The sequence below is a fragment of the Barbatula barbatula genome (assembly GCF_947034865.1).
Source record: "Barbatula barbatula genome assembly, chromosome: 13".
Taxonomy (NCBI): Eukaryota; Metazoa; Chordata; class Actinopteri; order Cypriniformes; family Nemacheilidae; genus Barbatula; species Barbatula barbatula.
This window is the reverse complement of record NC_136776.1, coordinates 20,719,674-20,745,055: the sequence shown is the minus strand read 5'-3', so window position 1 is coordinate 20,745,055 and position 25,382 is coordinate 20,719,674. Positions and strand designations below refer to the sequence as shown.

At 40.3% G+C, this 25,382-nt stretch overlaps 1 protein-coding gene across 1 annotated transcript in view; it reads right to left on the bottom strand.

Moving 5' to 3' along the window:
• ahr2 (aryl hydrocarbon receptor 2) overlaps nucleotides 1-10,140 on the bottom strand; it is a 43,180-nt gene extending 33,040 nt beyond the window's left edge. The window contains exons 1-2 of the mRNA XM_079470972.1: nucleotides 9,809-10,140; nucleotides 2,532-2,719 (exon numbers count right to left, since the gene is read on the bottom strand). Of these exons, the coding sequence (XP_079327098.1) occupies nucleotides 2,532-2,719; nucleotides 9,809-9,867 (247 nt within the window). The 5' untranslated portion in view covers nucleotides 9,868-10,140. The remainder of the gene's footprint in view (nucleotides 1-2,531; nucleotides 2,720-9,808) is intronic.
• Nucleotides 10,141-25,382: the final 15,242 nt, after the last annotated feature.

Below are 25,382 nucleotides of genomic sequence, written 5' to 3'. Positions count from 1 at the left end.
TCTCTTACCACAACGCTTTGCGTTTCCTGTTTTATTATATATATCTATTTGTGTCGCCCAGACAGTGGCCAACTGCCTCATGCCAAATGTCAAGCCTCTCGACTGCACACTTTTGGTAACTAGGCAAGTTCTACACACAAACAAATACCCAAAAACATTTTACAAGATTTTCTTTCACGTCAGCCTCTCAAAAGCGACAAGTGCTCAACGGGTAGGTCGAAAATAACAACGTCTATCTTTCCTGTGAAGTTTCTTCATTTTCTCTTCTATTCTTCCAAAAGTACCTGTTGTAATCACTGCTATTTAAACCGAACAATAAGAGGAAGCTTAGATGGGGGGCAGTAGGCTGGCACCTTTGAGTCTCTGCCAAGCCTTTGGTGGGCTGTTTATTTGAAGAGACAAAATGAGATGTGAAATGTAAAAGGTGGAGGAAAAGACACGATGATGTCTACACAATGAACAGCTAGTTCCTCAAAGGAAAGGGAAGTTCGAGTCAGTGAAACTATCACAAGAGACCTTTGATATGACAACAGGTAAGGCTTTTTGTCCCGCACACACATAGTCTTTTATAAACAGCGATTAGAGAGACGAGGGAATTACCCCAATTTGGATTAAGCAGGCGGTGTGTTTGAATGCGTTCAGACGGACTTAGCAACCTTGAACACATCGGGGGTCCAGGATGTTGCCAGGAACTCCGTGTCGACTGATTCAGCACTTTTCACACCAAACCGTGCCTGCTTGTCCTCCCTGCCCACTGATGGTGCCATGATGGCTCTAAACATATTTCCCTTTGTCTTTTGACAATGGAATTCTATGCATAGATTTCATAGCTGCCATGCTTAGTCAGCAAACTGTTCGAGACACATGCTTGCTGCCATTATCGGGTGCAAAAATTAGATAAGATAGCCAAAGATAAAACGCCCTGACCTTTCACCAAAGGTCAGCGTGGAAACGTCTTGAAAAAAGATGTTACAGATTTTTAGGTGAACAAAATAGACCCAAGGGTTGTCTACGCCTGACAATGTATGCTGGTAAAAATTTAAGTCTACAAACAGATATTGTATGTTAAAAACAAAAGCAAAGGTTACATAATACGTTGTGAGGTACGCAAGTGTTGATCATGAAAAGCAATGCGTCTCCTTTTGTTTTGTAATCGTCAAGAAACGATAGCAGAGGACGCCAACACACGTCCTTTGGCCCACTTTACCTCTCTGTACGTGTGTTACGTGGTTTATCAGAATTTGAAAATGGATGAGCAATATCAGACAGCCTCAAATTTGACACATCCATTTGCAAAAACAAAACAATCACATTAACACTTTCTGCATTATCTTTACAACCAGATTTGCTCTTAGAATTACTTCCGTCGAGAAGTTTCCCCTTCATACTAGTCTTCGAAACCATCTGGATTAAGTCCACCAGAAGGTCCACCGTCACTCCTCGCGAGGTCATCTTGAGATGTTTTGGCGAGGCTATTTTCTCAAGACACGCAAACAAACAAGCATCTACTGGCTAAAGATCTAAAGTCTCAGTGTATGATTTGGAAAGAAGCACTTAGGAACAGGAAGAGTAAGGTCTTATCGCTGAGCGCAGAACCCTTATTGCTGAGAACCTGGTCCTGAGCCCTTTCACGTATGTCTGCATGAATCATTTATGAAACCTGTAGCTGGGAAAAAGCGAAATGAAAGCAAAACCAGCACTATTTTAAGTAAGTTAAGGACTTGAAAATGAAAGGGACTAGTCATGTAATCGTTCGGCTCCCTTGTTTCACACATTCAACGTTTGCTAAGGTCACAAGTCTACAGTCACATCTTGCATGTGATATGACTCTTTCTTCATGCAAAGAAATTCAGCAGAACAACTCAAGATGCATATAAAAAAGGGAAAATATCAAGCCATCAAACTGAAAATGATTCATAATTCTGTTAAGCGGTTTCGCACATTCGGCTTCCAGAAAACCATCAACCAGGGAATCCCTTATTCGGTACTATATGCTTCTGATGTGGTAAAAGGACCTCAACCATCCCTGGGTTGCAACATCAACCTTATTATGAAGCAATGCATTTTACAGCAACTGTTAATCAGCTGTTGTACTAATGACACGGGTGTCGTGGTTGTAGGCGAGTGGTTACAGCACACGATCTGACATACGGCACATGCACACGGCTAAATCACAGTTTACATCATTTCCTGTTTGCCACTTCTATACAACAAAAAGGCCCGATAAAACACGTCAGTTTAAATTCTGCAAAGAACAACATTTACCACACGTTGCTTTAGCAATGACATGCAATTCTGAGTGAAGCTTGATTTTGACAGGAAAAAGTAAATGCATCAATATAGAAATAAAAAATGTAGGGCATAGCTCGAAACACCTTTTCAGGCCTCGATGACATCAGCTGAAAAGTAAAGTGGCTTAAGGAGTGCAGTACAGTTTTGAAGTTAATGAAAAACAAATACTTGTGGTAACAGTCTGACACAAAACAACTATTAGGAAATATAATAATAAAATTCAATAAAGTTGATCTTACAGTTAAAGAAGCTTTTAACCTTCAGGTATCCAACACTGAGTCGAAGCACTGAGAGTTTGTCTAGCCGCGCACGGATGTCTTCTGAGAAGGGCAGCAGGTTTGTGAGCTTGTCCAATTCGCCGTTTAAGCGGTCCCTGTGTCGTTTGGAAGGGTTGGATTTTACTCCATCGGGTGGAGGGGGTTTCGGGCTGTAAGTAGAGAGAAACAAGTGAAAACTTGGGTTAGATCTCTGGTTATTAATCCTGATGTCACATTTGTCTGAAGCTTGGTAACAAAAAATGTAGAGCAACAAAGCAATTTTTTTCTTTAATTGCTTACAATAAAATGTATACTTAGAAACGTGCCGTGCCTTTTTAGCTCTTTTTATAAACTTACAGGTGACCTTATTGTTTGGAAAGTGTCCTAACAAGCTCATAAAGAAACAGAGTTTAAAGAGCTGGTGTTTGTGTACGAAACATAGATTATAAGAGCAATTCGGAAGTGACAAATCATTTGTTTTGGTACAATTCCAGCTCAAACTAAATTGAATAAGGGCCTAGACTGGGAAATTATTTCTAAGCTTTGCGACCGTGATCTATCTTCGACGTTTCCATACGTCGTCTTATCCAGCATTCTTATCACAACACAGTGCATTATGGGAATGAGGTGAGAGATAAAAATGGCAAATGCATCCATGAGACACGAAATGGTATTTTAGCCATGAAGATCAAATAATTTCCACCGTCAGAATCTGGAAGCTAATGAGAGCAAAACAGTATTACAACTTTAAAAGACTTTCCATGGACTCTTTAGACATTTTTCCCATTTTTCACTCATTCGTTTCTTGAGCTCGTTCTATTGTTTGGCCCTCTCGCTTAAAGACTTTTAGCTCATACAAAATATGGCCGATAAAAGAGACGAAGTGGCAGCCATCTGCCATCTTTCTAATTGAATATGACAGATGTCATCAAACAGGTCCTTTCTCAAAATTGAATTCGGGCTTGTTCTGTCAGAAAAACAGCAACTCACCAGATGCACTGCAATAGCTCCAGGATATAACTAATGTTTTACATTTAATCATTTATTGTGAATGTTGTAAACACAGAGACATACCAAATAATAACTTGGTTTCAGGGTATGTATTATTTGTAAACATTAAGATGTATATTTATACGCTTTTTAAATTTTTTACATTTACATCGAGTCATTTAGCAGACGATTTATCCGAAGTGACTTACAGAGAGACCAAGGTCCAATACTGTTTTGAAACAACAAAAAACGAAGACAAAACAGACTCACTGCTCCTGACTGATCATCTCGAATAACTTGAATATGGTTTGATCTATGTTTCAGTATATTGTGAAGACTAGGAAGTGATATTTTACATTTGATTACTTAAATCAGTTTCTGTACCTAATAACCACAGCTAGACCGAGCTGAAAATAAAAAAAAAATCTGTTCATTTTATTAATGTGTTTGCGCTAATAACTGATTGACTATTATTATCATCATCAGAGTTAGGCTAATAGTTTTATGCTATCGTAATATTTAAAGCTTATAAATAATAGCTTTTTTATTAAGAATGCATAGGTAAAAACTAATAACTAGAAATTATTATTTATTTAGTACTTTTTGTGAAAGTAATATTTTGTCAGGGCCAGTAAAAAAAAAGAAATTAATGTATGCATAATAATCATCATAATCCTGCAATCACTATTTATGTTTCATTGATTCTATTTATTTTATGTTCTATTTATGTGATTTTAGAAAAGGCACCATCCAAGAGCTGTAACGTGTTACATGTAAAACTCTGTCAAACCACGCCACGTTTTAAAACAATGACTTAAAAGACAAATTGTTTTATTAAGCCCTTGCGTCCTGTCCGGCCCTCGATATAAAACCTGTTATATAAGCATGAGCTGTCTTACTGGAATCATAGTCTCCAAAACTATGTCTGTAACTCAACCTCCTTCGGCCTTTTCATTGCCTGCCAGTTGAAGCGGTAACTCTAGCCACCGGAGCCGGACGCTAATTATGTTTTCCCAGAAAGAAAGTAAAACTAACCTCAGAAAAAAAGCCTGCGGGGACAAAAGACTAAGATGCGTTCAGCCCCTTCCTTTCCTTTAGAACGGTGGTGTTTGTCATTTGTTAGCCTTGCACGGATTCACCTACTGTACTTTTATAATTCTCATCAGATTTCATATACGGCATCTGATCATCTTAATGAGCGATTAAGAGTTTCGAACACCATCAATAAACTGTTTTAGCTTTTATAGCAGTTACCACAGAAATCTCACTGTGCCTTCCAAATGCCTTGAAATGTATAGTTTAAATACTTCAATGCTAAAGTAATGCATTGCATGAAAACATCAACAAAGAATAGAGGGCTCTTGGCGAGTTACTTACAGTGTCTCAATCACAATAATACAGTAATAAAACATAAATAGTGATGGATTACTTTGTGACACATATCTTTATCACATATGAGCTGTTTTTTCTTCAGAGGAGCTTCAATGGCACAAAATAAACTTCATTCAATAACAAGCTCAGCGTCTATCAACAAATGCCAAACAATGCCTCAACACAGTTCAACCAGCAGTACTAACAAACCAACTAAGCATAACCCCCTACCGAACATAATGAATTGTTTTCAGCGCTATGATGTTTGCAATTACCAATATGCTGGCTTTGTACTATTGGTCTTTGTTTTGTTGCTCTTGCTGGAAATTCAACCCGAGAGCTAAACCATTAAACATTCCTCCTCGCATTCCGACCGAATTACATCTGCTCAGTAGGAGCGGGGTAAAAATGTGAGTTTCTGCCCTCGGTACCGATTGTGTGGACCTCCCACCATTTACTGTGGTCGCTGAGGTTGGCCAGTTATTTTTTTATTAAGAACATCACTCGTGAGGGAACATCTAAAATCTCTCTCTCTCTGTTGCCCTCCTCTCGTGCACAAGCGTCTCCGGTCGACCACATGAGATGTGACATCACGATTGTTTCCCTCCTGCAGGTCCCGACATGCAACACGGCTTCTCATCTCGCCTGCAGTACACAAAGGGCCATCTCAAGACTGCACTCTTTGGTCTTCTTTTCTCTCCCTGCGTTCTGGCGTGCTTTCTCTATCTTTTGTTTTTTCTCTAAACGTACGCATGTTTATTTTCTCACTTTATTTTTAAACTTTGCAAACAGCCTAAGAACACCCAACCGAAAAGACGGCTTTAAAGGTCCAGTCAGTAATATACAGAGCGAATTGTAACCAACCGCTCCTTCCACCCCTCCCTTTCGAAACACTACCGACGGCTGACAGAACATGGCGAATTATGCAAGGGGACCTGCGGTGTATGTAGACAGAAATAGCTAATTCTGAGGTACTAAAAACATAACGCTTTATTGTGTACGCTCTTAATACACCTCTGAAGGCATTTCTATCAAAAGATCGTCCAAAAATAACACACTGGACCTTTAAAGCGCTCATAGTCGTTGTTGCACATTGGCTTTTTTCGTCTGCATTGCGTCGTATAGAAGGTTGACTGAGGACAATGAGATGGAACAAACTGAATCTGAATACTCCACGTCTCATAGTGCCTTCCTACAAAACTTTTTTGTTCTTTACACTGTCAGGACTGGCCACTTGGAAAGCTGTACGTAGATATTTACCTCAACCTCAAGCCATTCCCCTCCCAAATAAAGTCCCAACGTTGCCTTTTACATGAAAACAGATCTAAGATCAGAAGGAAAAAAGAGTGAATTCAGCCAAACGCAGCTGAAGCTCAACCACATCTGGTTTGGATAAATAAAACGAGTTGGGGGGAAGTAGAATTAAAATTGGCTCTCATGGCGCACATACAAAGAATCACACTGCATCAGTTGCTGTGACCGAGAGGGTCAGCCGGGGCTGGCTGATATTCGATCATTTATAATACATGATTACGCCACAAATATAACGAAACGTTCTTAATTCTGGGAACACTAGGGCTGTCCCAATTTTCTATTTTCACACCCAACCCAAGAGTGACCAGGTTCATATAGTCACCATTCTTATTTAAATTTCCCAAGCTGACCACAGAAACACATGACCGTCATTCTAAAGCGTCTGCTTTCCTCGCACCTTCCTCAAGCCAAGATTTTGGGTATCCGAAGCGACCAAGAGGCTGAAACTCTAATCCGTTAGGGAGGGGTTGGTGCTTTCAGCGCACATCAAAGCCCAGTTTCAATGTACTGGCTCCGTCCTCAGCCAAAAATACTCATCTCAAAAGGCACACTACAGTAAACATGCCTCTTCTAAGCCGCTTTGACGGGGCGAATGCGACTGCCTTACATCATGGTAGGGACCTTGTCAAGCAAGCCGTTTCTCTTACTTCTTCAATAAACAGACCACCGAACAACAGCGTTTCATGAGTCAATCATGAATGTCCAAGCAATCTGACTTTTATTTACTCACAGTGGACTTTTATGAGAAAATCTGGTTTTAAATTGGTATTTATTTGATATTATCAAATTGCAACCTAATGACTAGAGTTTCGGGTCAAATCTGGTTGCGCTCAGGGTTTGGTCGAAGCTAATTTTGAAAGCTTGTGAATAAAACTAGATGTTAAGGTGACGGCGAGGTTACGGATACCCTGAATGGTCGTGTCAAGATTGTGTGCATTAACAACGATTTGCCATGTAAGAAAAACGCTCAAAAAATTTATTCGGTCATTCCAAATCTTCTAAAGAATGTCAGCTTTTTCCATACAATGAAAGTGAATGGGGACTGAGGTTGTCAGTCACTAACAATTCGCAAGAAAGTCCCGAGGGTTTAACTGGGACCTTCAATGACTTGCGAATATGACTATGAAAACAACGAGCCCAAGTAAATAATAAGAGAATTCTCATCTTAATGTGAACTGTCCCTTTAAGACCGTTCCACTCGTTCACACAACTTAACACAAAATGAGCAACTCTTTGACATTACATGTGCCACTGAACTGTGCACAATGAAACCAGGGACGTGTATTGTAAACAGGGTCAACTTTAGTTAACTTCGCACAGACATTAAATACAACCCGCCCAGCCGAAGCTCCAGCTGCAGTTGAGGTTTTCAGCAGAAGGTGAGCCGGTTCATTTCTCGTGCCTGTGTTTTTGTTTTTTCACAGATTAAGAGGAAATTTTGACAAGGTTCTTTGGGGGGAGAGAGAGAGAGAGAGACCGAGAGAGAGAGGTTCTACTGTTCTACAACATTCCAACTTCCAGCAGACGCGGTGTGAAGCCAGGAGTCCGGTTACACTGCCTCTCAATACCCTCTTTGTGTCAGACGCAGACGTTTGGCTCTACCAGTACATCACCACCCTACCGGATTGTTTTAACGTCTATCAGCACGCTAAAACACACGCTGCCGTTCAAACTCCAATAAGCAGCTATTCTGAAGTGCGGACATACCGTGCAAAGGTCAGCCTTCTTCTGCGCCAATGACAGGCGTAATATACACACAACCCAGTGGGTGGGCCCGGCGCCGCTGTCAACAGGTACCGGCTCTATGCCACGGTGCTCTTCTGAAGAGCGTTTGCAAGGCCCACAAAAAGGTGTCAATTTATAAGATTGCTTGAGTTTTAGACAAACCAAGTCTGTCCAGCATATGTGATATAAAACATAAAAGCACTAAAATGTTAGTAAAAAACAACAATATTACTAAGAACTACATTAGTCTAGGGGGCTCTTGCATAAACGTTTGCATAGATTTCATCCTTAATGTGTACATAATATTCAAGTTCGCTTTAATAAATCCTGATTTGTAAATGAAAATTGCAACATTCATACATTAGGCCCCAAACACTTCATATAGCATAAAAATGTTGTGACAACAAAGAGCTATTTTACCTAACATGACCATTGGAAATGACTTTAATAGATTAAATCGGTTACATCTCCATTACACCTGACAATACGATGCGTTTTTACAATGCGCCGAGTAATGCGAATTACACCAACCCCCTTTGATGCAGGAATAAGGGAAAAAAAGAGTTGACACAACTTTCATCTTTTTTCAATCGAAATGATGGTCAACGATTCCCAATCTTTTTGAAAGCGAAACCAGTAACATCCCAGGAGGTGAATCACCCCTTTTGTTTGCCGTGTTGAATTTGTGTTGTCAAATAAAAACAAAGACAAGTAAAGCTGACAGTCGCACAGAACTGTGGGTAACTGTCAAAGATAATCACCTGTTGAATTGTGTATGCAAGCCTGAACGCAAAAAATCGGGATGTCAAGGTTTAAAAAACAAATATCTTGAAATGCTGCACAATTTGCACTTTGTTTGCACTTTTAGGATTGTAATTTATTTATTGTACGCATTTGTGTCATCCAGGAAGCCGAAGATATATAGGACAAACACGCGCAACACATTCAGAAGCCCAAGCAGGCCATAAACTTTAAACTGGAACATTTTCCGCCTGCTAAACTGCACGAAAATCCATAAAAACCGAGCATCCGCACGCTCCTAAAGCAGCGCGTCGCTTTTCAGCCAGTTCCACAGCAGTTGCGTAAGAGTTTGCGTGACTTCAAAATATGTTAATTTGAGGAGGGGGGAGCGAACGAACGAAAAAAAAGTGAAAAAGTAAAAAAAAAACCTCTGTTCTCATGATGTGAAAAAGCCTATATCAGATTACAATAACATACTCCCCCCGGCTCACCCCTCCCTCGTGTAAGCATCGCGTGAGAGCGCCGCCAACTCTCGGCTTGAATATGATTAATACAAGAGTACCGTTTCCATGCCAGACCCAAACCATACACACCGAGCCCGAATCTTAAGGTGTCCCGGCGAGGCCTGCGGGCCCCCGGACACAGAACTGGGTCAAATTCGGATTCTCTTTTGTCTGCGATGCAAACAATGAAACTGCTCGCGAGAAAGTCCCAACGCACCTCAGGGAATTTGAGGGACGTCAATTAGCAGACGGCGACCATACGTGAGCAACGTCCAGCGTGACAGGAATAAACATTAATACCGTATGATACCGCGCGTTGATACCGTACATCCAGCCGCTGCATTTCATTATATCCGAAATAAGACGCTATGTCTTACAAATAGGAACGTGTCGCAAACTACTTCGCCGTCTGTGCGAAACCATACAACCAAGTTTTACGACGTGATACGCACACACGTCGACGCAGAAGTGTAAATGACACGTTTTCTCTTCGAGGTCAGAATGTTATAGAATCGACGCGTTCTCTCGATGTTTCTATTACAACGACTATATAACCTTGGTGCACGAGACAGGCGCGCGTTGAACTTGAACGCGAGACTTCCCACAAATACTCACATTTTCTGAACGGGCTTCTTCCGCTTCTTGACCGCATACGTGCCGATACCCCCCGACATGGTCGTCCGGCAGACGAGTTTTTAAAACACGACCAGCGCGCGATTCCCCTCCGTTGCCTTTAAATGTCGATGAAAGTGCGCGTTGCGCGGCTCATCCGGCTAGTATATCCTCTCGCGAGGACGAATATTTCCAGTCAGATGCGGTTCCTGTCCTCGGCACTGCTCGTGTACCGAAAGCAGCTTAAAACGGGTGCGAAAAGTTTCCGAAAGTTTTCATCCTCTGCGGCGGATGGCAATGGCGTGAGGCGAACAAATTTTCCTTCTTCCTTTTCTATTTTTTTCGAGCTGTCATTCTCTAGTGGCTCCAAACAGCCAGCGCGGGCAGCCGATTAGCCAGCGTTTCCACGCGTCGACCAATCGGAAGCTTCGGTTTGGTCTAGAGCGCTAGGCAGGTTGGCTCGTCGCTGCGCGATTGGTCGGAAAAGTTTTCAGGAAATCCTAAACACGGAGGAGCGCTTTTAAGGTGGACCGGAGAAAAACACGAGCGGCGGCGCTGGTTGCGGAATGGATCGCTGCCTTGTTAAAAGGTTGTAATTAGAGTTTATTTTTATACATAAATATGAAAACTTGCGTTATGGAACGCGAATGCGTTCGAGTAAAAAACATCAAAACGAGAACAAAACCACAAGGCACGTTTCAAACTCTAAATAGTGTGATTGACACAATTAGTGGTCGTTTACAGTAATCGTCCTTATTTCTCCTTGATCTATTACTTTGGATTTGTAGTTTTTATGCGTGTTGTAGTTACTGCAAGCCGTAACCATTTTTTATAACAATAACTAGTGCATCGCCCAAAATATAGTTGTACACCGAAACCACGCCCACAATAAACGTCACTATCAAATAGGCTATAATTACAATCCAGTTACTAATCACCTTAAGAAATTTAATGATGGGTTTAATTGTCCAACTATACATTTTGACAAAGTTAAGTACATATACGAATAGCCTAATACAATATATATCACATGGTTGCATATAAAGAGAATGAACATGTTAAGTTAACCTTCATACTGTCAAGTCTGTAAATGCACTATGCATGCAGCTATTAGAGCAATCCGTCAGTTTAGGTTGCCTAAGCGGATAGTATGTGCCCTGTGCCTGTTTTTACCCACATACGATTTCTCTGCTTTTTTAATAGCTCGCTCATTGTGTGTGTGGGTGTGTGTGTGCTTTGCGGACGTGCCTGTTATGGTGTCTGAAATCACTTGCTCTACAAGTCAAGTTTCTTCACTTTGGGTATTGTCTTCTCATACACTGTTTATACAACTAAAACCCGGAAATGCACCTACACGCACACATAAAATGGACAGACGGAGAGAGATCGAGGGTGGGGGGAAAAGCTGGAACGTTTTCAACAATCCAATAGGAATACAATTGCCTGTTGTTCTTTAAACCGCTGTGAGGAGTGGCTGCTTTGTGAAATCTTTGGAATCAAGGCCCGACACTTTTTGAACACGCACCAGGAATGCACAGAGATGTGCAAGGTGTAAACAAATGTAGTGTTATCTTTCTCGTACTGGCAAGTGGCCAATGTTATTAGATCCAGAGATTTACGAATCGAATGCTGCTATTGTTGTGTGTTCCTCAGTAATGTTTATCGGTGGCTGGTTATATCTGTGAAAAGTGCAAGTGACTTTTGGCCTGGTGGACGAACATTGTGTAAAAATTCATAGACACTTACATTGTAGAAGGGATCCGAAGAATATCAAGGACTGTTATTTGTTTTTATCTCTGTTTGTTTTTCTTTATTTGTTTTGTATTGGTTGTACAGTATAATATAAAAGATTTTTATTTTGGCTTTTTTGCCACTCCAGCGTGAGTTTGTCTTACGACAAATGTGCTTACGTTTCCATTTGAAACTAGTGGCACAGAAATAACACACATTTTGTCAATGTTCATGTAAACCGAAGCCCGGCATTCCACTTTAATTATAAATATAACTTAACTCACTTCCAATATTTAATTTCCTTAAGGATACAGTGGAACAGTTGCTCGCGCCAACCTGTGTGGGAGGTTTCCAGTCACCGCTCATTAGGTCTGTGAGGTCTGTGTATGAAAAAGGGATTTACTTTTCCATAAAAAAGCAGTATCGGTCTTCCGCACACAGTTTACTTTGCTGTGATTTGTCAGCCGGGTGTTTGAAAGTCCGGTCGTGCAGCGAGGGTTAAAACAGATGCAGAATCGGGCAATGTTTGAGACCGCCATTTTCAATCATGATGTAGGCCTATTTAAATGTTCAGAAGGAGGCCAGACCTTGAGAAAGTAATATTGAATGTAATGTTAAAAACGAGTAATTTAGCAAATGGATGATTCAAAAAGTCTTCAGAGTGTCCTTGAAAAGAGTAATTCATAGAATGTCAGAATTTACAATAGTAACCTGGGCTTTTAATAGATGGTACAGCACATCCCATTACAATCATGACTTTTTATGAATACTCATACTTAAGGGTTTAATTACCAGATTAATTTATAGAAAAATGAATAACTGGCAACAACAAAGCTGTGGTAATAAATATATAAAAAATGAACAATATGACCGTACAAACTAATAATTTATAATGCACACAACAATAGCAGCATTCGATTAATAAATCTATGGATCTAATAAAAGATGTTTCTCCTTCCAAGGTTTAGCGTTGACATCAGGCCGTGATTTGGTTACCCTGCATGTCCAGTGCAAACACACACACACAAGTGCCCGGACCCACAAGCATTCTCATCAATCCACAAACGCACACCCTTGGACAACATCACAAAAGCATTGGTCACACTCCAGTGAGTCACCTTTAAATAAAACAGCCAGACCAAATGGATCCAACCCTGAGAAGAGATGTGTGGTCCATTTACCGCAGCGATAGCATGAGAATATAAATACAGAATCACCATTAGAACTTGTAAACACGGTTGAACTTTAAGTGAACCCCATATCCCGTATGAAACCAACACGTCACGTTTTTCACGGCAGTTGTACAGTCACACCTAACCAGTCTCCAGTTTCCTTCAAACTGAATAAGGAGTGTGACTGCAGTGGATTGGCAAAGAGAGCGAGACCCTATCAAACTGGACCTGGAAAAATACAAAGCGTTGTTTATGCTAATGATAGCGATCTGGCGTACATGTATAGATAAGCTCCGCCCACCATCCCGACCGAATGCCCTTTGAGGTAAACATAGATCTTGAAAGGAGCTCAAGGAGATGACCATATTAAAAAACGGCATTCAACCTAAAAGAAAAATTCTAAATGTTTTAGGGCTTTGTAATGTGTTAAGATAAACCATATACAAACAAGGCTCGCATTCCAGAGCCCTGTTGGAAAAAAAACTGCATTTAGTTATTGTCCCATGTTTTAGTCCTTTGTAGTTTTTCTTGTTGATTGCTGTTCCCAAGGTGTTTCTTGTTAGCTTGTTACCCTGTTTAATTCCATCTATATAAGCCCTTGTGTTTCACTTGTCACTTCTCAGTCGTTGTTTTTGGTGTCCCTGTTGTTTTATGATTTAATGGATTACTTTAGGTCCTTGTCTCTTTACTATTTTAATGAATTGTACTTTGTTTTATGTTTATTAAATCTTATAGTGAATGTGGATCCACTTCCCGCCTGGATTACTCACTGTTACAGAACTAAATTAACTAACCTTTCCTTTTTTTTCATTAATCTTGCTTAGATGCACAGTAAAATTGCAAGTGTTAAAAAATGTCAAATTAACACTCACAGTGTATATATAATCCACTTCCAAAGTGTGGAATATATACACTGTGAGAGTTAATTTGACTTTTTTTGGTTATTGTTATGCTGTAAACAAAATAAAAAACATCCAAAAACACAAAAAAAAAAAAAAACATACAATGCTGTTCACATTATTTAAACAATTCGTTTAGTTTTAACACCATTGTATTAGGTTTTATGTTCAAACACAATTGCAAAAACGGTAATGTTTAAAATGTTTACATTTTTAATTAACATGTCAATAAAGTAGATCAAAATAATATTTGATGCTTGTTCAATCAAGTTAAGACAACAATTATTTGTATAATTCATAATTATTTGTATTATAACATATTTCTGTTGTGTGGAAGGAAGGAACCCCTGTCCATAATTTAACTAAGCTAGTTTAAAGTGTCAATATAATGCATTTCACATTCAATAGAAACTTAACAAGTCCTTAACCATGGATACATGCAAAAAAGCAAAAAACATTTAGGTTTTAAACAAAACTGCCTTTAAACATGTAACTGGCACACCTCAGGGTCCCAGTGTGAGACTAAAAGTAATAGGTGCCATTACATTTACAGAAAGATTAAGTAGTGCACACTGCTCGCTTTTATTGCATGATGTCAAATGTTTCTTTGCACTTACAGGAGTTTTCAATTATAATCCGATCTGCTGCCCGGTGCATTTATAAAGTTGGAAAACTGTGACTAATAACGACACCTTGTTTAATTGCGAGCTAAAACAAACCTTCGGGCCTTTCCGTTTCGCCTGGTTGATCTGGCAATGTGCCACGGGATTCGTTTACCAGGAAACGTTTGGCTCACCACGTTAATACAACATCGGCTCCGAGCGAACAACTGCAGCCAATGCCGGGAAAATATTTGCAGTTTGCGAAAGGAAATGTAGTCTCGAGTTACCATAGAAGCACTTTTGTTTAATTACAAACAAAACCAGCAACCAGTAAATTGCAGTTTATGATGTGCTACCCTCCTGATTTAACTCAAATTGCATTTTTGGGGGGAAAAGAAAAGGAGTTAAAATAATGGTTGCCATTAGGCCGAGCAGATCTGGCAATGAGGTCTGGCATGTGCTTTAGTAGACTGAATTGAGTTTGTGATCGTGGCGGTGAGTCTGGTTCCATGCGGGTCTCAATAAATGGGGCCATTTAAGGTCCTCACCGTCGTGTCATTCCAAACTTACATTCGACTCTTGCCCAAAAACGAAAAATAGCTACACATGCCTGCCATATCCATGAAACTGCATGTGCGCATTTTTTATGTAACGTGAAGACACTTTGCACCATGGTTAACGTTAATAATGGTTAGCTGTCTGCCAAATGCATGGTTCTCATGTGTCAGATTGAAAATGAACAACATCGCAAGTCTATGACAAAAACTAAAACTATCAAGGTTTATTTGGACAAGTCGTATATATGGAGTGCTAATAGTAGCTCTTTTGAATCACTAATCACGTCTTGAACCATGGAAGAAAATAAGTCATACAAAAATTTGCGAAAGTATTGAGGGTAAGTAAACAGAATTTAGATTTTTTTTTTGGGTGAACGCGGGTGAACTGAAGCAGACAGTTGGGATAAAGGAAAAGCTTTGGAAGGAGAGTGGGAACCAAATGAGAGAAAGTGAGGCACAGACAGTATGAGGTCAAGAGAGGTAAGATGAGGTAAAGGAGAGTTTTCTGCTGTCGTATGATGCCGTATTCCAGAATCCACATTTCCAGACGGCTCAGACACACACCAAGCCAAGATTCCTCAGCGCTGGAAGAGTGAAACAGAAAATATGAATATTAATTCAAATACACAAATAAGATTTGTAAATTAAAAGAAAGTAGAAATAGTGGTCACCACAGCCAAAACCACTAAAATGTTTAAGGGTGACATGGAAAATGTTTTAAATACGTTGCTATGTGGTTGCTAAGGCAAGGAGTTATTCGCTTTGTCAATTGTATGCCAATGGGACAGATCTTATCTTCTGCCAGGTTAAAAATCGTAAGTAAAAATGTAATTTTTCTCCAAAAATAAAAACATGCACAATTGGGGATATCAATACATCAGGTTATGAGTCATGTACCACTTTTAATAGTTCAAAACAGTTCTCCTATATATGAATTATACTTTTGCATTAAAACAATATTTCACAAACGATTCAAACGGTTATCTTCACAAATCAATCTTTTATCCATGCTCTTGGATAAAACGAAGGCCAATTGCCATCTTTTAAAACAGACAGATTGTGTTCCTTTCACGACACGTGTAATAATGTGTTACGCTTTCACTTTAAAACCGCATATTGTCCCAAAATTTCCACAAAACATGCCAAGATGATTTACACTCACTGTAAACTGTTTACAAACAGAGATGTGCTACAAACACATTGACAACAAACAATATCCACTTGGGCTATTGTTGGCTATTGTTTGTTTAAGAGCCGAACTCCTCAACTAAAAAGCCGTAGAGTTACCCATACAACTTAAAAAATACAGACCCATTCAGAGGGTCTAAGAGTCATTTTTAACACTCAAAGTCACAAAGCGTGTTTTACATATGACCTTTCCTAGGTAAAGTGCACATTTGTGCTATGGATCACCCTTTAAGCCCTAAAACTGCATTTCAGTGATTTATGACCCCTCAAAAGCCAAGGGCCCTCATTAATAACCCCCCCCCCCGCAAATGCAAGGACAAACAAAGGGGTTATCCAGGGCTTAAATAAACCCTTTTGTCGACGTTTGAGTAATATTCTCACTCCTGTCAGGTAAAACTTACAAAAGAAGAAAACTTGACGCTCGACCAGTTTGTAAGCAACTGTCAATCAATTTACCTTGACTCAAAACAGTTTAGATAACAGCTCCATTCATTTCTCCCAGCTGTAGTAGTCACAAGGTTGTCTTAAGTATAAACTTGTGTAATTGCATTGACACACGTTACACACCAGTTTGAGCGTGCAGCGTCATGCATGCATGGACGGCGAGCTGCTATGGGGAAATCATGACAGATCGAGATATGCAATAAATCTTCCTTACATAAATGTCTTCTGTTTCACACTCAAGCAGAAAGGTGGAGATAATTGACCGTTTGCAGCTCAGTCCATAAATGATCAAAGCTGGTATGATTGTATCACTTATTTTGCATAAAATATGCAAATCTAGAATCTTGGAAGAACATGTGAAGTACACTTCAATTGTTTGTTTTAAGGTGGTCTAGCCATAGAGCTTAGTGATAAGACTCTTATCAAAACAAGGACCGAGTGGAACAGTGCCCTTTAGTGTCCTTTTTTGTCACTGCAAGTCTCTCTCTCTCTCTCTCTCTCTCTCTCTCTCTCTCTCTCTCTCTCTCTCTCTCTCTCTCTCTCTCTCTCTCTCTCTCTCTCTCTCTCTCTCTCTCTCTCTCTCTCTCTCTCTCTCTCTCTCTCTCTCTCTCTCCTCTCTCTCTCTCTCTCTCTCTCTCTCTTGTTTTTATCTTCTGTTTCTATCTATTTATCTTCTTTACATTAAACAAACATTATTTTTCCGCGGCTTTGAAAAGAAGCTAAAGATAACTGCATTCCCAGTCGTTTGACTAAAGTAAGAAAGATGATTGTGCAGTTACTGATACTGAAAATAAATAAGCGGTTCTTGCCTATAGGTGCAAAAGCTTTGGGTTTTGTAGGTGGTTTCCGAGGCATTTATAAACAGTTTAATGTGGTTTCCAAGAAGACCGTTGTGCAATGCTAGGTGTTTGCCACCGTATTAAATCCTTAAATCCTGAATCAGGGTTTCACAATAAAAAACGTAGTAACCATACTTTGACCCTGGCTCTCATTACAATAATACATAGTTTAACCATAGTTTTTGTAGTTAAAGTCTGGTAATACAAATAATCATCAGTCTGACCCAAAATATGGTACTGTACACTATTACTATAGTAAAATGATGGTTAATGGCAGATTTGCTCGGCTTGGAAACCAGCCGAGACCACCAAACCAGTACAGGCCGGTTTAATCCTGGAGTGACGGACCACAGGGTCCGACCGCTGGCCGCTCGTATTTATCTGCTTCTTCACTTCGATAAAAAAACAACAACAATTGTACCAAATCCAAACAGATCGGCGTTTCTTAATCAGGAAACATTACCAAAGAATTTCTCAGAAGTACCCGTTGTTCTTCTCCAAGGGTCAGATCTGGAAAACCTTTAAAGGTTTCTGAACGAAAAGCACCATTCTGGATAAATGAGCCAGACGGAGCCTGTGAAACGCAGCTGAACGCGTCTATGTGGAGTATTATATGACTCATGAGTTGCAGGGCGTCTTATGAGGTTTCAAGTTGGGAAAACACAGCTGCAAAATGGACATTCCTCATACTTTAGATTTGGTAGCACACTCTCAAAAGTTCCAAAAAACAGGACACATTTCCATTTTATCATTAACATATGGGGGGTGAATTAGAGCGAATGAGGAGAAGCACCGCACCGCACACACAAACACACGCCGACCTATAACAGCTGTTTTGAGTGTTTTGACTTCACAATTAAAGCTGGTCAGTTTGTTTCTCTAATAAGCGGCAGATGTTTGGGGTTAATGTCACTGATCCCTGTCTCTCTTTCTCTCTACTCTGTGTGTGTCTATGTGAAAAATAAGTCAGTAATGGTGTCAACTTTAGTGCAGTCACTACTATTGTTTGGATGACTATTAACTCTCCCTGTTGGGCAAAAGAAACAAACAAAGGAGAGAGCTGTCAGCTATAAAACAAAATATTTTGGGAAAGGGCTCTTTTGGCCTACAGTACACCACTCAGAACACCTTACAACCTACATAACAATGATCTAAAACCACTAAAACACCCAAGCGACCACCTGGCTACGTGTAAAATAACCCTGACTTACTTTTGCAAGGTCCTAGCAACTACATACTGTAGCAATGGGCAAAACTCGCCATCCCGACTACACACCAAGGATCTAAAAGCAGTCACGACATCTGCACAACCACCCAACTGGTTGCAAATCCTAAAAACAACTTAGAACACATTGGTCACCACTTAGCAATGCCAGAACAACAACATTAGCTAGAAATGCTTCAGGTACCTCCCAATACACTTTACCAACTACATATCAATAGCGTTAAAGCACGCACAACACCTGAGCAGACACTTGGCAAGCACATTTCAAAATGCTAAGAAAACAACTGTGGACATTAGTAAGCACTTAGCAATGCTCTAGCAACTAGATAGTAGATACCAATGCTTTAGGTACATCCCCAAACACCTTACCAACTACATGCTCTTAAGCCATTCAAAACACCTGAGCATCAACATAGCAACCTCAAAATTGTAGCACCGTGAAAGGCTAAAAGGCTTACACAGAACACACCCAAGAAGCTACATAGTAATGCGTTAAAAACACTCAGGACACCTCACCATGATAGCATTGCTATTAAAGCATTAAGAACACTAGAGAAAACACCTAGCATCTCGGAATCCCACTGCAGAATGCTAAAAATCAACTTAAAACATGTAAGCAACTGCTTAGCAACACCCTGGAAACTACATAGCAATGGTTTCAAAAGAGGCAGAAGTACCAACTACCCAGCAAACACAGTCCGTTCTGGCGACATCGCCAGTTCGTCTTCATTTGGTCACTGTTCCATTTTTCTTTTGCCACGTCCTCAAATATCGTCATGAATAAATCCCGTGCAGAACGTTGTAGCGACGTGGTATACTGGTCTTCAGATAACCTGAACACTGGTCATTTGGTAAATGTGGTAATATCTATTTATTATGTGGAAAATCGGATATATTGTCAAAACGAATGCTATTAATGCGACTTTTCACTGCTATTAAAGTAACAACGAGCCGTTTTTCGACCTTAACATAATCTCCCTAAAATTATTTTAGTGGTAGGACAAAACAAATTTGACTGCCGGTGATACCTAGGCAGCCCTCTATCGGCTGAAATCACACTTGTAACTATGGTACGCGGGTAGGTTCACAAGCACCGGCCATCACCTGCTTTACGGCATACGTCATGTTTTAAAAACAAATAGGCTCTGGTACTTAACTTTTTTTATGGTAACACAGGCTACTTTACCTGATCGACGGACATAGTTTCAAAACGACGTATCTGGGTACGACAGTTACATCAGCTTTGTATATAAATTCATGTGTATCGTTGACAAGGGGTCACAGCCGCAAGTTGCCGGTGGGACGGCCGTTCTGGACTTTGACAGAATGCCCTACTGGTCAGTCCGCCACTGCTAACAGCACACATTAGCTGAACACATTAGCATCCTAGCAACTAAGTAGCAACTTAACTTTCCTTCACAAACTGTACAAGGCCAGATTCACATTTTGCGTCTAAAACCACGTGGAAAACGCGAGCCGGTTTCTTTCTTCAAATGCACTCTGAAAAGTTGAACTGTCTCCCTCTCGATGCGGAGCAGACGCGCCTAGAGAAATGTGCGCAACGCCCCCTATTTGCCTGAATTGGGCCCAAATCTCGCTCTCTTGCTCTCACTGATGAATCATACTGCTGCTGTGACTCTCATAAGCGTGAAATGAACCTTTCAAAAACAAATCTGTTCCAATCCACTCCTCATCGTTTAAACAAAGGATTATCACGGTCCCGGTTCTGGAGCCATCAGAAATGATGACTGCTGTCAGCAGGAAAAAGGCTTACGTCTTGTTCCTACACCTTCCAGTATCTGGATTTCAATCATTCCTCAACGTCAACCCTCTCAAACCACCAACATCATACTGCTAGATGTCTTAACACCTCCACATGTTGACATTGGGAAGAGTTTGGATGTATATGGTTATATATCTTTGTAGGTTTTATAATAACAGGGTCAGGTGCTTTGTCAAGTGTGTATTTAAAGCGTGGGCTGCTTCTGTTGTGTGCTTAAGGTGGGATTGACAAGTGCATTGTGAGGCCATGGGGTCATAACAGCAGAACTCCTGTAGAGGTATAAGATAAAGTAGAAGTCGAGATAAAAATCCTTGGACTTGTGTGTTAAAACTTATTTTTAAAGTAACAGTAACCAAAAACAAACTCGTATACCTTTCTTTCTGGAGCACAATAAATTGTTTAAAGTGAGTAAAAATTTTATCAAAACGTTTAGGCTGGTATTTTCCATATATAGGATATAAATGGAGACTGGCACTTTCATGACTCACAAATAACAAATAAAGGCAACAACAGCATCATAAAAGTAGTACATATCTTTTGCAATATACTGTATTATGTGTTTTCCAAAGTCAGATAATATTCACACTGAAAGCTTTTGAGCTAGAATCTTACCTGCATTTTCTTTTTCAAGTCGGCTTATGGTTCTTTAACGTTCTGTGATCTCTGAGTCAAACATGTTAAAACAGATTATTAAATCAACACTTGCTAACAGAAAGTCCCTGGTTTGATTTACTGCTTTGGAAGAAATGCACCGAGGGGCACGGCTTCAGATTAAAGATAAGAGGGGGGATTTTGATCTGATTTGCATACGCTACACGAGCCTAAATTGATTTACATGTGTTATATTCAAATTCTGATAACGGTTTTGGTTTGGGAATGGGAGGGTGAATCAAGAAACATCTTTTTATGGTGGTTTTCGAATAACTCGAAAGAGGATAACCTAAATCACATTGTCACTGTATATGAACGTAACAGTCTCTGCTTTAAATTTTTTAAATGTGTTATTTGTTTTATTTAGCTGTTTTTGTGTCAGATAAATACAGCATTTAATTGAACTATATTTTTCCTCAGAATCCTCATAATTATTATAATCCAAAGGTTGTTATCATCTGGTATATATATGCAGTAGTTTCCTTCTCTTCTAACCTCTTTTCCGCTCTCTTCCACCAGCGATGCGATAGCCTACTCTGTATTTAACTTGTTTCCAGAACTTGCTATTTTCCCTCTCTGTATTTTAGCCCAGGTCTAGTTAATGCATTCTAGTGCCAGCTGCATTCAGAGCCAAACCTTAACATAGCGTCTGTGCAGAGTTCCCACATGCTTAGCTTTGGCAAAATTGCCGGATGAGGAGCCTGGATAGACAACAATTGAAGTGCGGATGCCTTCACTAAGGAAATTATGCAAATTAGCTCAAGGCACGAAAATCTTAAAGGGGTCATATGGCACGAAAACGTGTTTTTCTGTGTCTTTGGTGTGTTCCCATGCATGTATTAGACATGTCAAAATGCAAAAATTTGAGTGTCGGAACAAAAGATGCATTCTATCTTACAGCGAATGCTCACCCAGACCTGCCTGAAACGCCTCGTGTGACCACACCCCCACAAATCTACGTCAGTTGGTGGTATGACTTGACTAAGACTAGTGCTGCTCGATGAATCATATCGTAATCGCAATCGCGATCTCAGGCTATACGATTACATGACGGCAAAATATTGCGATAATTTTGAAGAAACAAAGTGCATCCGTGGACGTGACAAGACATCTATTCTAAGAGATATATGCCCATTTTCTACGCGAGTCGTCTTGCGTGGCGGTGGCCACCATGTGTGCTTGGTCACATGACTTGCGGGGCGCAGTGCGGAGACGGGAGAAATGGAAGCAGAGCAGGCCGACGCTGAACTAGTGCCCAGAAAAAAATTTAGCTCTGTTATTAAGCGATATTTTTGTTTCAGACACTGAGCAGAGAGAGGTACTGTGCAGTATTTGCAAAACTAAAGTTCAAAATAAAGTACTAAATAGAATGTTATAGAAAGAGGATTCAACGAGTTGGTTGAGTAACAACCATTTAAAGTAGCAACAAAGATTATAGAGGTTTAAGTTTTACAGAGTGAACCACACATTTATATCCAGTTTCTTTTACAAAAGAGTTCACTGAGTTGACTCATTATAACCAGTTTATCTCATCGCAATCGCAATATTTACCTCAATAATTGCAATGTGACATTTTCCTCAAATCCTGCAGCCCTAACTAAGACCACCAAAATGTATCGTAAGGTGGGCGTACCTGTCAGTACAATTGCATTAGAACCCGATGTTCCACAGTTGCTTGGTGTATTCGACCCTCGCTGTTCATTCTCAATGAAAGTTTGCAGGATCGTTTACAATAGATTTAACACTGTAATTTTACACTGTAAATTGTCCATTGCAATCAAATTGACTTCACAAGTCATTTCAACTTACCAGTTTACATTTTCATTGTTTTAAAGTACTTCACTCATTACAATAAGCTATTTCAATTAAACATGATAAGTCACAGCAACCCGGGACTGATCGAATAGGTTATGACTTATAGTTTGCAAACTGAATTACACCAAAACGTGTGCTGGCAGTAAATTTCCAGTATAGTCAAATACAAGGAACACCTACTAGCAACCAAAGCACAGTTACTTGGAAACATAAAGAGAGCGAGATGTTGCTTTTGTTGGGTGTAATCTGCGCAAACATCCAAATCTGCAATTTCCCTCTTTTTCCTTTTGCAACATCGCCCATAATATTGGGTTTTACAGTGGTTGGTAAACTCAAGCTTACCCGCAAAGCATCAACACGCCCACTGCAACCCGAACGCAAACCCAGGCACCTTTCTCTTGTCTAAGTTGAAACCTTTATTTTACACCACCTTCTCCCTCCCTCCCTCCCTCTTATTGTGTTGGCAGGCAGCCGCTGCCAAAGTCTGTGGCTATGTGGTTTGGTTGGAAAGGACTCGCTCACTCTTGCTCTCTCCGTCTGGCATAGGTGCAACGCTGGGCCTCTGCGTCTGAAAGCAGACGCACACAAACACGAACATGCTGTTTTCTTCACACGCGAGGCGCGGTGTGGGCCAGTGGTCTCAGACATTCTCAGGGGGTGACTTCAGGAGGGTGAGTCTACATCCACAGGGCTCCTGGGAACGGCCGCTGGCGGGTTCCTTTAGGAGGTGCAAGCGTTCTCTCGCCCGTCTCTTTCTCACTTTGGGTCCTTGGCTGTTTTAAGCAGCCGATCATCTGGTGCGGATTAGAATTCTGCCTCCCTTGAGCTGAGCTTTGATGAAGTCTTTTCATTTTATCTCCTCATCTAATTTTGCATTTTTCTTTCCCATTTCTTCTCGTGCTATCTCCTCTTCACCTTTATTTCTCTCTCCCCCCTGTAAGACTTCAAACCACCCCAGAAATGCAATCCTCTCTTTCCCATGGACGACTCATAACTCTTTTTTTTGTATGTCGCCAGCTAGTGTGAATCACATTTTTATCTGCGGGAACACAATTCGGGGCGAGAGTCTGAGGCCTCAGAACGCCCTTCGTGAACCTCACACAAACACCTCTGTCGGAACAGAAGAGGACCAAACTTTGACAAGTAGCTGTTCTTGCGTATTAAAGGATTCGACTGTTTTAAGGTCAACGAAGTCGATTTACGTAACTATAATTAAAAAAATGTGTGTTATTTTGACCATTATATGCAATTACGTGGTCGTTTCGTCTTTCAGGAGGTCCGCCAATCGTCTGTCTAAGCCCACTCTCTACTGTACTTCTACTTTACTTCTTGCTTTTTTCCTTCACTCTGAACTTCCAACCGCTTCTCATGCCGAGCTCAGCTTTGATACTCGCCTCCTGAATTGACTTGACAAGTCGTGCAAGGAAGAGTACAAATTCGTACCGCTTGTTTCCTGCTGCTTTCCGATTTGTCAACGCCGACCGCTGGCTCCTTCCGTCTGTTTCCACAGCATCATTACCTCAAACGTTTAGGCGTGTTTTCGCTGAAAAGCAGTCAAACGCTGTCACATTTCCGAACCTGTGAATGAGGTCAAAACATGATAGTATAATAATCATCCAATCACATTATAAAGGAAATGACATCATCAATTTATAAAATCAGAATGCGGACTTTATTTTTTTCTTGCACTCCCCAGCTTTTTCTTTTGCAACATACTGCTTTAAAAGGAGATGGATAGGAACATGCAAGTCGGAAAACATCAAAATCAAACGAGAAAATTACAGATTTCATTAGGAATTCTCATTGGTTGACAGGTGTTTAGGTCTAGCAAAGGTTAAAGGTGAAGTGTGTCTTTCTGTGCTTCCACTCGCACCAGACAATTGCAAAAAATAATGACTAGATAACTACTCAACTCACTGTGCCAGCGTCGTCATGACAACGGCTCAGGTTGATATGAAGATCTGGGACACCTGCAGAGCCACAAATTAAGGATTGATAGGATTTATCACTTAGAATGTATGAAGCAAGCCGGGCACTAACAACAGAACCTTGCCAGATCAACAAATAGTGAAAATCTTGAAAGGGACAGAACACCCAAAAAATCTATTATTCATCCTCATATCATTTAAAACCTGTCTGATTTTCTTTCTTCTGCACAAAACAAAAGAGAATACCTTTTAAAGAACGTTGGTGACCAAACAACATCGTCCCCCATTGACTTCCATTGAATGGACACAAAACCACGGAGACATTCCTCAAAATATCTCCTTTCGTGTTCACAGAACAAAGAGTCATATACAGGGTTGGAATTACAAACCAGTAAATCAATGTCTACATTTCAACTGGGAACTTCTTGTGCTCCATTAAGACAAAAAAACAGCTTGGACTGAAAATACTAAAGCAATGGCTGTTTTTATGACATGTCTTGGGTTTTCTGCTCTTTCCGAAACCATTTTGTAGCTCCTAATTAGTTTTAGAGACTTTAGAGAGTTAACAGAGACAAGATTCGGTGACAAAACAGCAGCAAAGGCAGGTAAGAGAAGATCACATAGCTCACAAAAACAACAGTCACGATTCCTCCGAGTGTTTGACGGATTAAAGCTGACATTTATTGAATCGGTCCTTCGCTCTCTTGGTGGCCCTTGAAACTAACTGACCCCCAGTCGGTTAA